Source organism: Cotesia typhae, unplaced genomic scaffold, assembly GCF_013202065.1.
Source record: "Cotesia typhae breed Kobodo isofemale line unplaced genomic scaffold, CoteBio_Ctyphae contig_26, whole genome shotgun sequence".
NCBI classification, from domain to species: Eukaryota; Metazoa; Arthropoda; class Insecta; order Hymenoptera; family Braconidae; genus Cotesia; species Cotesia typhae.
In genome coordinates, this window is record NW_027423732.1 from 2,384,623 (window position 1) to 2,398,275 (window position 13,653).

A 13,653-nucleotide genomic window follows, 5' to 3' on the forward strand; every position below is an offset into this window, starting at 1 on the left:
TCTAAAATAATATTTAAATCAACTTATACATAATTATTTAATTTTCTCTCAACTTAATCAAAACTTTCTCTCAAAAATTCATTTACCCTCACTAAAGAAAAAAAAACTCCTAAAATAATCCGACTAAAAAAATAAATATTCATCAATTTATTTAATTAAATTCGTCACATATTATATACTTAATCAATATAATAATTAATATAATATTAAATCGTTCGTGATTTTAATCTACTATTAATTAACCATATATTTTAAATTTAAATCGTGTGCACTATTTACATTTATTAGTCACTTTTAGTGAATGGATTTACGATTATTAATTATTAATAATGAATAATTAAAAATTCAGACTTATTGCAAGGTCCCAGTTAATTATTAATAATTAATTATAAAACAAATGCAGTTATAAATAATAAAATAAAAAAACTCACGGTTCAGCAACTAAAAATTATTTTTTCTTTTTTTTTTCTCCCCACGCTTCTTAACTGGGACAAATCTCAACACAACTAATTAATTAATTATAATAATTAATTCAGCCCATCCACTTATTAAATTAAAATTTCAATCACCAGCATTTCTTCTCTTCTAGGAAAAATCAAAAATAAAATAATGGAAGATTTTAGGAAGTAATTGCACGTAAATGCATAGCAATTTTAATTAATAATTAATTTGTTAAAGATAATTACTTTTAAGTAAAAAAAAAAATTAGATTGTTAGTTTGGAGGTCACATAAAAAATTCGGTGGATCGGCTGACATGCAGTCACGAGGGCGGCCGGTCCAGGACTGAAATTTCTATAAGTCTGAGTCCCCGGGTCGTCGGGTCGGTCAGAAGGAGGCCCCGCGGCCTGTAGACGCGGTCGTTTTGCTCGCTAATGAACTTGGCGACCTTCCTTAGGCACTTTTCGTAGTGCGTTTCTGTACAGATATAGATCAGGTACCCGGTCAGGCACGCCAGGCAACCCTCGCAGTACGTTGAACAACTTGCTCGCTCCGCTTCTGCGAAGTAGTTGTTTAGTTGGTTTATTGTGTACTCGAATGATTCAATGTCCAGCTGAAATTTTTATTATTATATAACAAAATTTGTGAATAAATCGCGTGCCTAATTTTATTACTCATGCGGGAAAAGTAGTATCTTGGCTTTTAAAAAAATTTTTCTTAAAACTATAAAGGCGTATAACAAAGAAAAATTTTTTTTCGATTTTTTCCATAGATGTTAATGTTTCCAACATTTTTACATTGGCTACAGCAAAAAAATTTTTTCTATGCGCCTTTATGGTTTTAGTAACGCGATATTTGATTGCTTAAAAAAATGAAATCATAACTTTGTCTCTCATAGTGTCAATAATTGGAGCTTTTACCTTATATTATAAAATAGTCATAATAATAATTGAATACTTACTCTATCAGATAATTCAGGCGGAAACCTGGTCTGAAATTTGACCATTGTTCCTTGGCTGTAATCCCGCTGGATAAATACTTTCATACAGTTCTGAGGCGGACTGTTAGCACCACCATTGCCTCCTGGTTGTCCTCGAGACATTTCGTCCAAAGGTATCATCGTTACATGGTTTCCCTGGAAAATATAAAGAATTGTTAAAATAATCTTTATAAATTAATATAATATAATTGAGAGTAACTTGATGGTTTTAAAATTTTTTACAAATAGATTGACAAAAAAAAAAACAGTTCAAAAAATTCTACAAACCATTGAAAATTTTTTTCAACAAATTTTTTGTTATTACTCAGTTTTTAAATTTCACACAAAAATTTTATAATTATGAAATATTTTTATTAATCAAATAAATCATTATAAAAATCCACATAAAAAGTTTTTTATGAATATTTTATGGATTTTTTTTTTTTTTTTTGTATGAATACGAGATTTATTCTTGAAACAATAAATATATTATCTATTAGTATTTTTTTATATATTAAATGAATTAATTATAAGAAAAAATGAAAAAACAAGTTTAAAAAAAAAAAATATTTTTTTCTACTCCAATAAAAATTTCAAAAATCCAATTAAAAATTTTATCACTTATATTTATTAGAAATCTTAATTGTTAGTAACTTATGGTAGTATTCCATATCTAAGATATGATTGAATAGCAATTTGTTCTTTTTTATAACATTAGAAATTTTGTGCTTTTCTTTTCTGTAAAATTATTATGATTTGTAAATTGTATAATAATACTTTTTTTTGTAATTTTTTTTTTTATATTTTGTATTTCTTTCTGGTTCCTATGCACAAGTGTAATCCACCTCTATAGAATTTATATCCAGAAGTAAATAAATAAAAAAAATTAATTTTTAATTTTTTTTCTTAATTTAAAACATTATTGCACTAAATTTCCTACAAAATAAATTTTAATAAAATTTAAAAATTGTTTCAAAAAATGATTTGAATGATTTTTTAAATTACAAGATAATTTAATTAATTTTTTTAATTAAAAAAATTAATGTCTAAAATTCACAATAAAAAAAAATTTTTTCAAACTAAAAAATACCAAAAATTAACTTAAATAAAAATTTTCAAAAAAAAATGGCAACTAAAAAAAATAAATTAATTTTATCTTAATTGTTAATGAGAACAATGAAATAAATAGAATAAAAACACTAAATTTCACAGCAGAAACAAAAAAAAAACCAAAAACAACAATTATTATAAAAAGTAGATAATTAAAAATACTTACGAGAGGCATTTTAATTATCGTTTTGACGTATCTAATTAACAAAAATAAAAATAAACTGAATTACCATGGAATTTGTTTTTTTTTTCATGAATATCTTCTACACTTGTCAATTCCAGGCATTAATTTATGTATATTTATATTTTTATCTTTCAGAGTTAATTTGGTACTTATTCAGGTCAAATAAAAGTTTCGGAATGTTCCTCGAGGTAATTAACAGTTTTTGTGATAAATGTAATCAGCTAAATTAATAAATTAACTATCAACTATCGTTTTTTATCAGCGTACGAGGAATTGGCGTCAGCAAGAACACGAGATCGACGCCATTACAAAAAATTAACGCATGCGCGGTAAAAAGTTTGAAGTGCGCATGTGCAGAATTGATAGAAATAAAAAGCGCGAAATTTTAAATTGGTAAATTTTTTAATTGTTTTTAAAGTAATAATAATGATAATAAAAATTGAAATTACAATAATTACAATGATAGGAAATTTTCTAAGCTACAATTTTTGTTTCTTATAAATTTTTGATTAAATCAATATTTTAGGAGTTATGGTCATTTTTATAGTCACTAGATACTGATTAGGAAATGATTTTTGACTTTTTACTTTGTAGCAATTATTAAATTACTGTAGCTCCTAAAATATTGAAGATAGACTGGTAGTAGTAGTAGTACACGAACAATTTCTTTAGAAAATTACCTTAGCTACAATTCTTGTTTCCCAGGATTTTTTCCTAAATTCAATATTTCCTTTAAGTGCCTTTAAGATATTATCAAAATGATAATCATTATACTCATATCTGTCAATAAAATATCTATAACTATTGACACCATGCACCCCACGCTTTTTTTAAAATGAAATAATTTTTTTTTTTATTTACACTATTATTAATTTATATTTATTGATATTTTTAACACTATTCTTAATTTAAATTTATTTTCTATTTTTTAGTTTGGTTTATTTATAAAAGCGTGATTTTTTAGTTTTTTTAAACTATTATTTGTTTTGTTGAAATAAAAATTTTTTTTGGTGTTTGAAAATTTGTTAATATTAGATAAATCGACGCTACCCTGATAGCCACCTTACCTATAACTTACTGTCAATCTACGTCCGCAATTTGAAGCAAACTTACCGCTAAAAAGTTGACATGGAAGTGTAATATTAGAAGAAAACGATTAGGTGCTCCTAATTGCTCACTAATTGCTCAATCAAAATCCGCAATTGCTCACTTAATTAATTAATTATTTAATTAGTTATTAACAATTAAAAATACAAAAGTTATTTGTGCTATTTTTTCAATGAAGCAATTAACTTTCCTTCAATTTTTTAATTCTAATAAATTGCTCACGGTGCATTTCACAAAAAATTAAAAAAGCAGGCTAATTTAGTTACCAATCGTATAAATATATTGCTGACTATTGGGACAAAATTGCAGCTTGAATCAAGTTCGAGGCTCATGAAAAAAGAAGGATTCGCTGATCGTGTACACTTCGGTTCTGTTTTACGAAATAACATGAAAAATATTTTTAAAATAAAAGTTGGTGGGATTTTCGAGAATTTTCTTACATAAACGTCAGTGGTACTACATTCAAAGAAAACTGTGCGATACATTTGTCTAATTACCAAGAGAATAATCCATTATTTAGAATTATTGATCACATTCTTTCTGATAATAAATTTATAGTATAGTGTTTTATCAAACTTCTATCAGACTTTTGAGCTCAAAGGGCTCAAAAGCATTGAAAAGCTATCTCTCTGAGCTCGGAGAGCTGAAAACAACACAAATTGTATTTTTGAGCTCTTCGAGCTCAAAAACGTCATATGTGCAATTTTAAGCGACCAGGTATGGAATTAGCGGGAATTTGCAGGGATGGCCTTTAGGGTCAACCGTTTTTTTTTTTTTTTTTTACACAGCGATGGAAACAATATATTGAACGAAAATATTTATATTGGTACAAATATCAGCGCTTAAAGTGTGTTGTTTTGAATTTTGTGAACTATTACAATATAATTTTATCTCTAAGTAAAGCATCTTGAGTGACGACATTGTTGATAAAATTTTGTTGGATCTTTTAAATTTTTCGTGCAATTAATTTCGACCGTAATTTCTCATTATTATTGTTAATAAATTTTTAGATTATTTGACTGCATCGATGATGACTGATCAAAAAATATGATTCATTTATTTTCAACGTCAAAGTTCTTTGAAATTAAAGAACTTTAAAAATTGAATTAAAAAATTTTTATTAATTTGTTTAATTACTATTAGATACAAAATTGACGACATTGGTTGCAAAAGTCATTCCAGAATGTCTAAAAGTAGACAAAATTTTAAAGACTCAATAGTAGTTGTCGACTTTAACTATTACTTTGATCGGTATAAAACTTTATGTGTGAAAGAGTGTTACATTGTTAGTTTATCACTCAGTTTACCCGGTACACCCGTTGATAAGCATTTTGTCTACAAAGAATCCGATGATTATTTCGAATGACCAAAAGAAATTCAAATTCAGGTGGCCAAGTATTATAATAAGTATGGGATTCCTTTAGAACGAGGCTCACATTCAAAGCACTTTCAGAGAAAATATTTAAGAGAATATTTGAAAGTGGCAAAACTGATTTTTGTTGAAACTTCTGAACAGAAAAAACAACTGAAGCGATTAATTGGAAATGATTTGAAAATAAAAAGTTTATGCAACCAGGGATATCAATGAACTGAAGGTGAACTTATTTGTGAGTGGCATGACAACCCAATGACCAATGAATGTGCAAAAGGTCGAGGGATAAGCATGTGCACTTGGTACGCTTTAAGTAAAATTTCAAAACAAAATATCCAAAGTCGAAATCAAAATGAATTTCGACGTTCAGTGTAAGACTTTTTTCGAATAGTATACTGTTTTTCTTTATTTCCTGTCGGAAATCTCAAAAAAAATTAGGAAAACGGTTGACCCTCGAGATCACCCCCGCAACTTCCTGATAATTCCATACTTAAGCGCTCAAAATTGCACTTATTACGTTTTCGAGCTCTTCGTGCACATAACTCTGATATTTCTTTTCGTATCATTTTGAATGTAATGATATAACTACACGAGCTCAAAAACCACGTCGATCTTATCCAAGAACGTCGAAATTGGTTGATTAGTTCGTGAGTTATCGTTGTCGAACAAATTCGGAAACAGTGAATTTTCCAAATTTCTTCAAAATTTTCGGTCTGATCAATTTGTGTTTAAAAGTCAGTATTCCCAGAAACTTTTGCTTGCTTAATCGACACAGTGCCGTAAAACTATCGGGTTTCCTGAAAAATTATCGTATGCTCAAAAAAAAAATTTTTAATTTTTGACTGAATTTACATATTTTTTTTATGCGAAAATGTTTTTATTTAAAATTTACTCTTGAAAAATATTTACAAAAAAAATGTGATATTACTGTAGATTTCATATCATACCACTTTAAAATCTATCAATATTAAATTAACTTTCTAGTTTTCAAAATAGTATATTACACCCCTTGGGAAGGAAAATAAGAAAAGCCTCAGATCACATGTAATTGTTGAAAGCTGATGAAAGCTTCAGATAACATGTAATCTGAGGTTTTCTTCTTTACTTCCTAAGGGCTGTATACTATTTTTTTGTCCGACGAAGGCGGAAAGCGGCAACTTTATTTAGCGCAGCGGGACGAAATCTAATACGCTCAACTTACGATTTGAATGTTCAATACGTTGAATCTACTATTTAAATTTCGACGCGGGTAGTAATCACTTACTATTCGTAGGAATGATTCTTAACCAATGTCTATTGACATTTCGATAAGAGTTGCAATGAATAACAATTTGTGTGTAAAATATGTAATAAAAATAGCAGCGTATGAATCACCTTCTTAAAAGAAAAAGTTATCAACAATTATGAAAAAAATGTGACAAAAGATAACGGTGATAAAGATGAATGATAGAGTAAAGTGTTGTATGTATAGTAATGATCTGTACGTATAATTTAATAATTTGAGAGTGTGTAGTCATTTTCGTTATTTAGTATCTAGGGCGTGCTTATCGTCTTATCTCGTATTTGTTTGAGATAAAGTTTACACGGAAAATATCTCAGTATGACTGTAACGGTGTACCAACCTGTTCTGATGATCTTTTTTTTTTTTTTGAGTAGAGAAGTTTGTGATTTTTTGGACAGTTTAAAGTTAATTAATAGAAAAATTGAGAAAAAAAAAAACGTTTTTTGTGACGTGAAAAATGGTTGGGATAAGAGGAAATGAAGCCATGCGGTTGGAAAAACAGATCGGTTGTATTAAATATACGATATTTTCATTTAACGCACTTTTATGGGTAATTATTATTTTGAATATTTACGTCTTAAAAAATACAGAATAATTTAGTATTTATGTTAAATTTTTTTGGTTCTTATTTTTTTTTCTTTAATTTTTTTCGTAAATATAATATTTTTTAATCAGTAAGTAATTTTGTAAACATTTTAGCCAAAATAATTATTATTTACAAAACTCGGTTTAAAAAATTCTTCTGACAAAAATTAAAATACTTTAAAAATTTTTAAAATACATTTTTAATTTCAAAGAAATTTTTACTTTTAAATGTAATAAGTGGCGCAAATGTATTGAAAGACATTTTTAATTTAAGCAACATAACTTGCATTGATAGAAGAATACTCTGAATTTAAAAAAAGTAATCGTTCCAAGAAAATCATTTTGAAGTCAATTGATCGTTGAATTCAAGAATTTATTGTCCTGAATCTCGTCATTTTGAATGAAACATAAATTAGTAAATGATTTCGCAATCTTTTTTATTCCTTATTAAATTAACTGTAAAATTAAAATAATTTGAATTATACAAAGTAAAATAATAAATAATTTAAACGCTTGTAATCACAGTTAACTTTTTTAACATTATTTATTATACTGCCTTTCAATATCATAAACATTACAATTTAAATTAAAAAAATGCTGATGTATCATGAGAGTGCATCTTAGAAATCTAATTTTAAATCTTTAATAACTTTTTGAAATAATTGATGACGAATTCTTGAAAGAAGATCAAGTTATGATTAAATTAATCAAAACTCAGAAATAATAATTTACATCTACTATTAAGTCCTACGAATTATTAATTGTTAATTTTCAAAGTGGGAAGTTAAAATATCAAAATATTAGAGAGATAAATTAAATCATAATAAGCGATCAGTGAAAGAAAGTTTCAGACTTATAAATGAATGTCATAGTTATTCAAATTTTCCGCAGTTGTATTATTTTAGGTTGTTGTCGTCTTTCCTCGGCTTAACGATACATGCGACGTTATTAACTAAAATTTTTCTTTCATTTCGTTAGTAGTAAAATGACAAACCCTTGATTGAACTAAAAAAAATAATCTCTGTTCAGAAATGTTTAATTATTGGTACTGAATAACTTATAATGATTATATTATTGTGGCAAATACAATAGCACTTTAAAAAACAACTCCTATTTACGCTTGTGTATAAGAACGAATTTTGAAAGTTCATTTTTTAACAATGGTATAGGGGATTAATTTGAAATTCTAATAGTGATCGTTTTATTTTAAAATCTTTCGATAAAAAAAATTTCAAAATTTTAGTACTATTTTTAAAATCGGTATCGAAGCTGGCTTAATTCTCGAAAAAGAAAGTCTTGGCTCGTGTATATTTATCTCGTTTGAAAATCGTAAAGTCCTTGTAGAAAGGTTCAAGTAAAATTTTTCTGAGAATTTTCAAGCCATCAAGTTTTATTTTAAGAAAGAGTTAGTTTCTCACGTAGAAATAACTGAACTGGGTAGAAGTACCGTTTTTGGCCACCTTAGCACCGTTTTTGGACATTTAACATGAATAAATTTATAAAAAATGATAATATTATAACCATATTTTTGTTGAGTTTTAAAAAATTTGTATTAAAACAAATCGAGTTTGTAATGGTTTATTAATATAAATTCATTTCTATTGTTTATTTGAACAATAAATGGCCATAAAAGGTACGGTGGCTACAAACGGTACTTCGACCCTATCTTGGAATAAAAATAGAATTTCTAAGAAACTATCCTTCTTAAATCATGTAGTTCTTTTCTGAGTTATTATAAATTACACTTATTTTTCAAATAAAATTAAAAAAAAAAATCAAATTTTCAGATTCTAGGAGGCGGGATGTTTGGTCTAGCTGTTTGGCTGCGAGTAGAGCCTGGCTTTCAAGAATGGGTTGAATTTCTTGACCTGGGTGACTATTACATCGGAACTTACATATTGATAATAGCATCTGTAATTGTAATGATAATTGCATTCTTTGGATCTGCGGCCGCTTTAATGGAAAGTGCTCTGTTTCTCTGGATTGTGAGTTCTTTATTTCCGACAATAAGCCACTAATGTTGATGAAAATGATCAATTATACGAAAACTGTTTGAATACTTTTCAGAATATCGGATTGCAACTATTCACATTCGTTTTCGGATTGGCCGGAGCAGCAGTATTGCTTGATTACTCAACTTATGACAGTAAAATTCAGCCTATTATTCATCGGTCCATGACTTCGTTGATTGTCAATTCGCAGTATGACAGACAATCTCAAATTTTGAAAATCGTCCAAGAAAATGTAAGCGTTACATTTATAAAAACAATTTTTATATTACTTCAAACATTCGATTTTCAACCAGAAACTTGAGAGAATGTTTAGTATGAAGCGCATGGCTAATTAATTACATTCATTTCCATTTTATGGATATTTTGATCATTAATGATTAAGCGTTAATAATTTTGATTTTTGCCCTAAGATATTGCCCAGGTAACATGTGCTTGAACAAGATTTAGGTGCCAGTGTCTTGAACAAAACCCCTAGTTGCTAGTGTCTTTTTTTACATATGGGTCTAGTTCAAGTTCATGTAGAATGAACTAATTCAAGATTTACATATAACTAGCTTTAGTAATCTTATGCAAGAATATGAGACAAGTCTAATGCAAAATTTATCAAAACAAAATTTTTTCTAAGCAACTTTCTACCTCATTGACGGATAAATATTTTTAAATGAGTATGATATATTTTTGTAGGAAATTTAACGCTCTCTAAAACGGTCTGTCGTGTTTAATTACTCTAAACGTTCAAAAGATATTTGTATCCGAATCCCAATGATTTCTGATATTATTATGTAATATTATATGTTAATACGTCAGTTTAAACGGTGTCACGCTCAAATAATCGCGAGAAAATAACCGTTTACAGGAATATTTGCAAAAAATTCAAATACTCAATGTAAAATTTCGGAACTTCATTAGCGCAGCACTATAACAAGCTTATATTATAGTGTACAGCACGGTATCAAGGTTATTTGTTGGCGTACATTTAGATAAACACACACAAAATAACTACGGATTTTTCATAAAATTTTATGAAAATTAATATGTGGTATTATCGTGTAGAACGATTATTTTGTCATTCGGTTATTTGTCTCCACAACAAAATAACTCATAATTCAACAAAATAGCCATAATTCATAGCTAAATTTGTCATTAAAGACAAGTTTGGGAACTGGAGAAATAAAGGATAAGGGTGAGGGGGGACCTTACTCAGTAGGAATTTTCGGTAACCGAAAAAATAATTTGGACAGCCCAGATCCGGACTCGAACCCGGATCGTTCAGTTACGCGCTAAAGGCTCTACCAGTTAAGCTATCCGAGACAGTGTCAGTAGCTTCTATTTAGTCTGCTATTTTGTTGCGGTTATTCTGTCTTTGGTAGAACTGTGATTCAAGTGTTTAAACAGTGTCGATTTCATTTTTGTTTTGAAGGTTTATTTTTAAAATACTAGAAATAATAAGTTATAAATAAATATTTATTCTACATACTTGATTTGTAGTATTTTGTTTAGCAAATTAATGACTTTTGATCATTATAGGCGTCAATATAATTAGTACAACATTGTGTCATTAATAAAATCATTTGATATTCACCGACTTTTATTATTAAAAAAAAAAGTCTTAGTTCGAAGTATATTGAAAAAATTGTGATCCTTGCCACAAATCTTAAAGTGTTAATAATTGGTACTTTTACATCATTGAAATTTTGACGTTGACTAATGATTGATTGATTGATCGATAAATTTTGTTTTTAGATTGGTTGCTGCGGTGCAAATGGCCCAATGGATTATTTAGATCTATTGAAACCATTGCCTTCAGAATGTCGTGATACTGTAACAGGAAACGCATTTTTCCATGGTTGCGTTGACGAATTAACTTGGTACTTAGAGTCAAGATCTGGGTGGCTCGCTGGTTTATCACTCACTCTTTGCATGTTACACGTAAGTATAATATTTCTTCTGATATCAACCCCCTCGCTCAGATATTTAATTGTGAAATCATAAATGTATCAATCATAAAATATGATACAAATTGCAATTAGTTTCTCAAGTAGATCGTAATCTTCGTAAGTCGGTAACATATATAATAATAATAAAATGTTTTAATTGTTTATTTACCAAGGACTCAATAAAATATCTTTGACCTATTGATTTTTAAAGGACGTAAATCCTTTCACTTTTACTCCCTCACTATACATAATAACTCACTTATTTGTATTTAGTTATTGATAAATAATGTTATTTTCCCCATCTTATCCATCTTATTTAACCTATTTAACTTCGAATGTACTCCGCTAATCCTTAAAAGTTAATTAAAGTTGATGCCTCAAGCACGACTGATTGATTGATTAATGGACAGTTACATTCTTACATCATTCATCACTACAGATATATTGTAGTTATACCAATTAAATTTGAATTAATAATTTTTTTATCTTCTATTTCCGACAGCTTATCGACGTTATTTAAATACTACTATTATTATTAGTATTTTAATCCTAATACTGTTACCAAATCTGTTATTACTGTTACAATTATTATCACTTCAATTATTAATATTTCTACTAGCGTTACTAATTTCATTACTAAGTCTATTACTAATACGAACTAAAAAAAATTAGAAAAACAGTTGACCCTAAAGGCCATCCTTGCAATTTCGCGCTAACTTTATACCTAAGCGTTCAACATTTCACTTATTTTGTTTTTGAACTCTTTAAGCTCAAAATAGATATATATGTCATAAGGTCGTGAAGTGGCGGTTTTCTGACAGCGACGATACTACGATATGAGCTTAAGGTTTGTGACACGAGAAGGTTCGAAACGGGCGTAATTTTAACGTTCGAGGCGTAGCCGAGGACGGAAATTTATGCTCGTTTTCGAACATTCGCGTCACAAACATTAAAGCGAATATCGAAAAAAAGTCGTTGTTAAAATCGCCATTAAACGGCCGAATGACCTACGATATTTTTTGTTATTATCGCTCCATAAGTTTAACTTTTCAGGGATAGGAGGCAAAAATGAAATATTTAAATTTTATGAAGTTTCACAAGGGCAAAAAAATTCTGTCTTTATGGTCGCATCTATTTCTTATAAATGGGTTATTTAAAATCTAAAAGCCTAAGTTAATTATAATGTATATGAATCTAATTATCGTTGTACGTAGCCGATTTTCTTGCTTTTTTTTTTAATTTTCACAAAATAGCGATGGTTAGAAAATTTTTGCGAACAGTCAAGCAACTAAAAAATTTTCAATCGGTCACTATTTTGGAAAAACCATAAAAAAATCGGCTACGTGCAACGATATGCTTTTACGGCAACGCTCACATCTTCAAGACTATTTAATATTTTTTCATTAAAATTTATGTAAATGATGTTTGATGTACACTTCGTAAACGAAATAAAAAAACAATCCTGATATTCCTTTATTTCCTCGGTCAACAAAATTCCCGAAAATTAATTTTTGTTTGATTATCGTCACTCTTCAAAATTATTTTCTTAATTCAAGAATTTCTCTTTTGAATCATGTTAATTTTTTTTTCAGTTTAATACTATTACTAGGGAAGAATTGCCTAGTGATATTGTTAACTCAAATAGTCTTGAAGTATTTAAAAATAAAGTTTTCGATTATTTTTTAGAGCTAGACTTTTAGACTGAATATTAAATTAATAAATCGTTTTAGTGAAGTTGAGCAAATTGTCGAATCAAAAACTATAAATTTGAAAATATGATCGCTAAATATTTTGTATTATTATGTAATAATGGAAAGTTGCCATTTGGCCTGTGCCTTGGCATTAATAAACTTAAATCTTAAATCTTAGAAATATCACTATTTTCATTATTGTTCCTATAACTTTCATTATTGGTATTACTGCTACTATTACGGTTACCATAATTATCAATATTGCTACACTGAGAAAAGTTTTATTTTTCCTTTCTGGAAAAATAATTTTAGATACACAACTTGAAAATTTTCATCCAAAATGGTTTTTTCCTAATCTAAAAAACTATTTTCTACCAAGAAAGTTACTGTGAGAAAACTTTTGATTTCTTCAGCTAAGAAATAAAATTGTTGAAAATTTCCAAAAATTTACTTTCTTGTCACAAGAATTCCCGTATATTTTAGATAAAATTTTTTCTCTCAATGAATGTCGACTGTAAATTCTATTTTTTAAAATTACTACTGATCCTATTTTTATAATAGGATACAGAACTATTTCTGTAACAAATTTAATTTTATTTTTATTACTCAATTATTGTAATTTTTATTATTTTTATCATTATTATTTTCAGGTGATTCAAGCAGTTTTGTCCTTAATTCTAATCGAAGCGAAGAAAAAAGAAGATGAAGCGGCTATATTCAAACGCTAGATAAAAAAAATTAATCGCCATTATTAATAACATTTTTTTTATTATAAATATCAAGTACATAAAAATAGTTTTTAAACACTGATTTTTTAATATCTAATATATGTTTAATATGTATCATTTTTTATTAATAATTTATTTACAAAAAAAAGTTTATTGTTATTTCTTTTTTTAAATTAAAATATATGATTAATAATTATGATTAATAAAAATAATTTATTTACACACAA

General features: G+C 27.6%; 2 protein-coding genes across 3 annotated transcripts; one reads left to right on the plus strand and one right to left on the minus strand.

Moving 5' to 3' along the window:
• Positions 1 to 154: 154 nt before the first annotated feature.
• Positions 155 to 3,010, minus strand: LOC141525376 (golgin subfamily A member 7). Of its 2 annotated transcripts, none has more exons than XM_074239848.1 (3): positions 2,759 to 3,010; positions 1,401 to 1,574; positions 155 to 1,052 (listed from the first exon to the last, which is right to left on the minus strand). In XM_074239848.1, exons 1-3 carry the CDS (start codon positions 2,780 to 2,782, stop codon positions 762 to 764), a joined length of 489 nt encoding a protein of 162 aa, XP_074095949.1. In that variant the 5' UTR covers positions 2,783 to 3,010; the 3' UTR covers positions 155 to 761. The 2 variants fall into 2 exon arrangements, with proteins under 2 accessions (XP_074095949.1, XP_074095950.1); XM_074239849.1 differs by having other exon boundaries at positions 157 to 1,052; positions 2,695 to 3,008.
• A 3,797-nt stretch (positions 3,011 to 6,807) lies between these two features.
• Tsp2a (tetraspanin 2A) lies at positions 6,808 to 13,508 on the plus strand. The gene is made up of 5 exons (XM_074239844.1): positions 6,808 to 7,023; positions 8,846 to 9,043; positions 9,126 to 9,302; positions 10,814 to 10,999; positions 13,349 to 13,508. The coding sequence occupies exons 1-5, from the start codon at positions 6,931 to 6,933 to the stop codon at positions 13,424 to 13,426; spliced, it is 732 nt and encodes a 243-aa protein (XP_074095945.1). The 5' UTR covers positions 6,808 to 6,930; the 3' UTR covers positions 13,427 to 13,508.
• Positions 13,509 to 13,653: the final 145 nt, after the last annotated feature.

Bases quoted from the DNA above. Each gene is read 5' to 3' on its own strand.
- LOC141525376 (XM_074239848.1), bottom strand. From the start codon at position 2,782: ATGAAAAAAAAAACAAATTCCATG. The intron at 1,575-2,758 runs GTAATTCAGTTT...TATATTTTCCAG, and splicing joins AAAAAAAAACAAATTCCATG to GGAAACCATGTAACGATGAT. The intron at 1,053-1,400 runs GTAAGTATTCAA...TAAAAATTTCAG, and splicing joins CGCCTGAATTATCTGATAGA to CTGGACATTGAATCATTCGA.
- Tsp2a (XM_074239844.1), top strand. From the start codon at position 6,931: ATGGTTGGGATAAGAGGAAATGAAGCCATGCGGTTGGAAAAACAGATC. The intron at 7,024-8,845 runs GTAATTATTATT...TCAAATTTTCAG, and splicing joins CATTTAACGCACTTTTATGG to ATTCTAGGAGGCGGGATGTT. The intron at 9,303-10,813 runs GTAAGCGTTACA...TTTTGTTTTTAG, and splicing joins TGAAAATCGTCCAAGAAAAT to ATTGGTTGCTGCGGTGCAAA.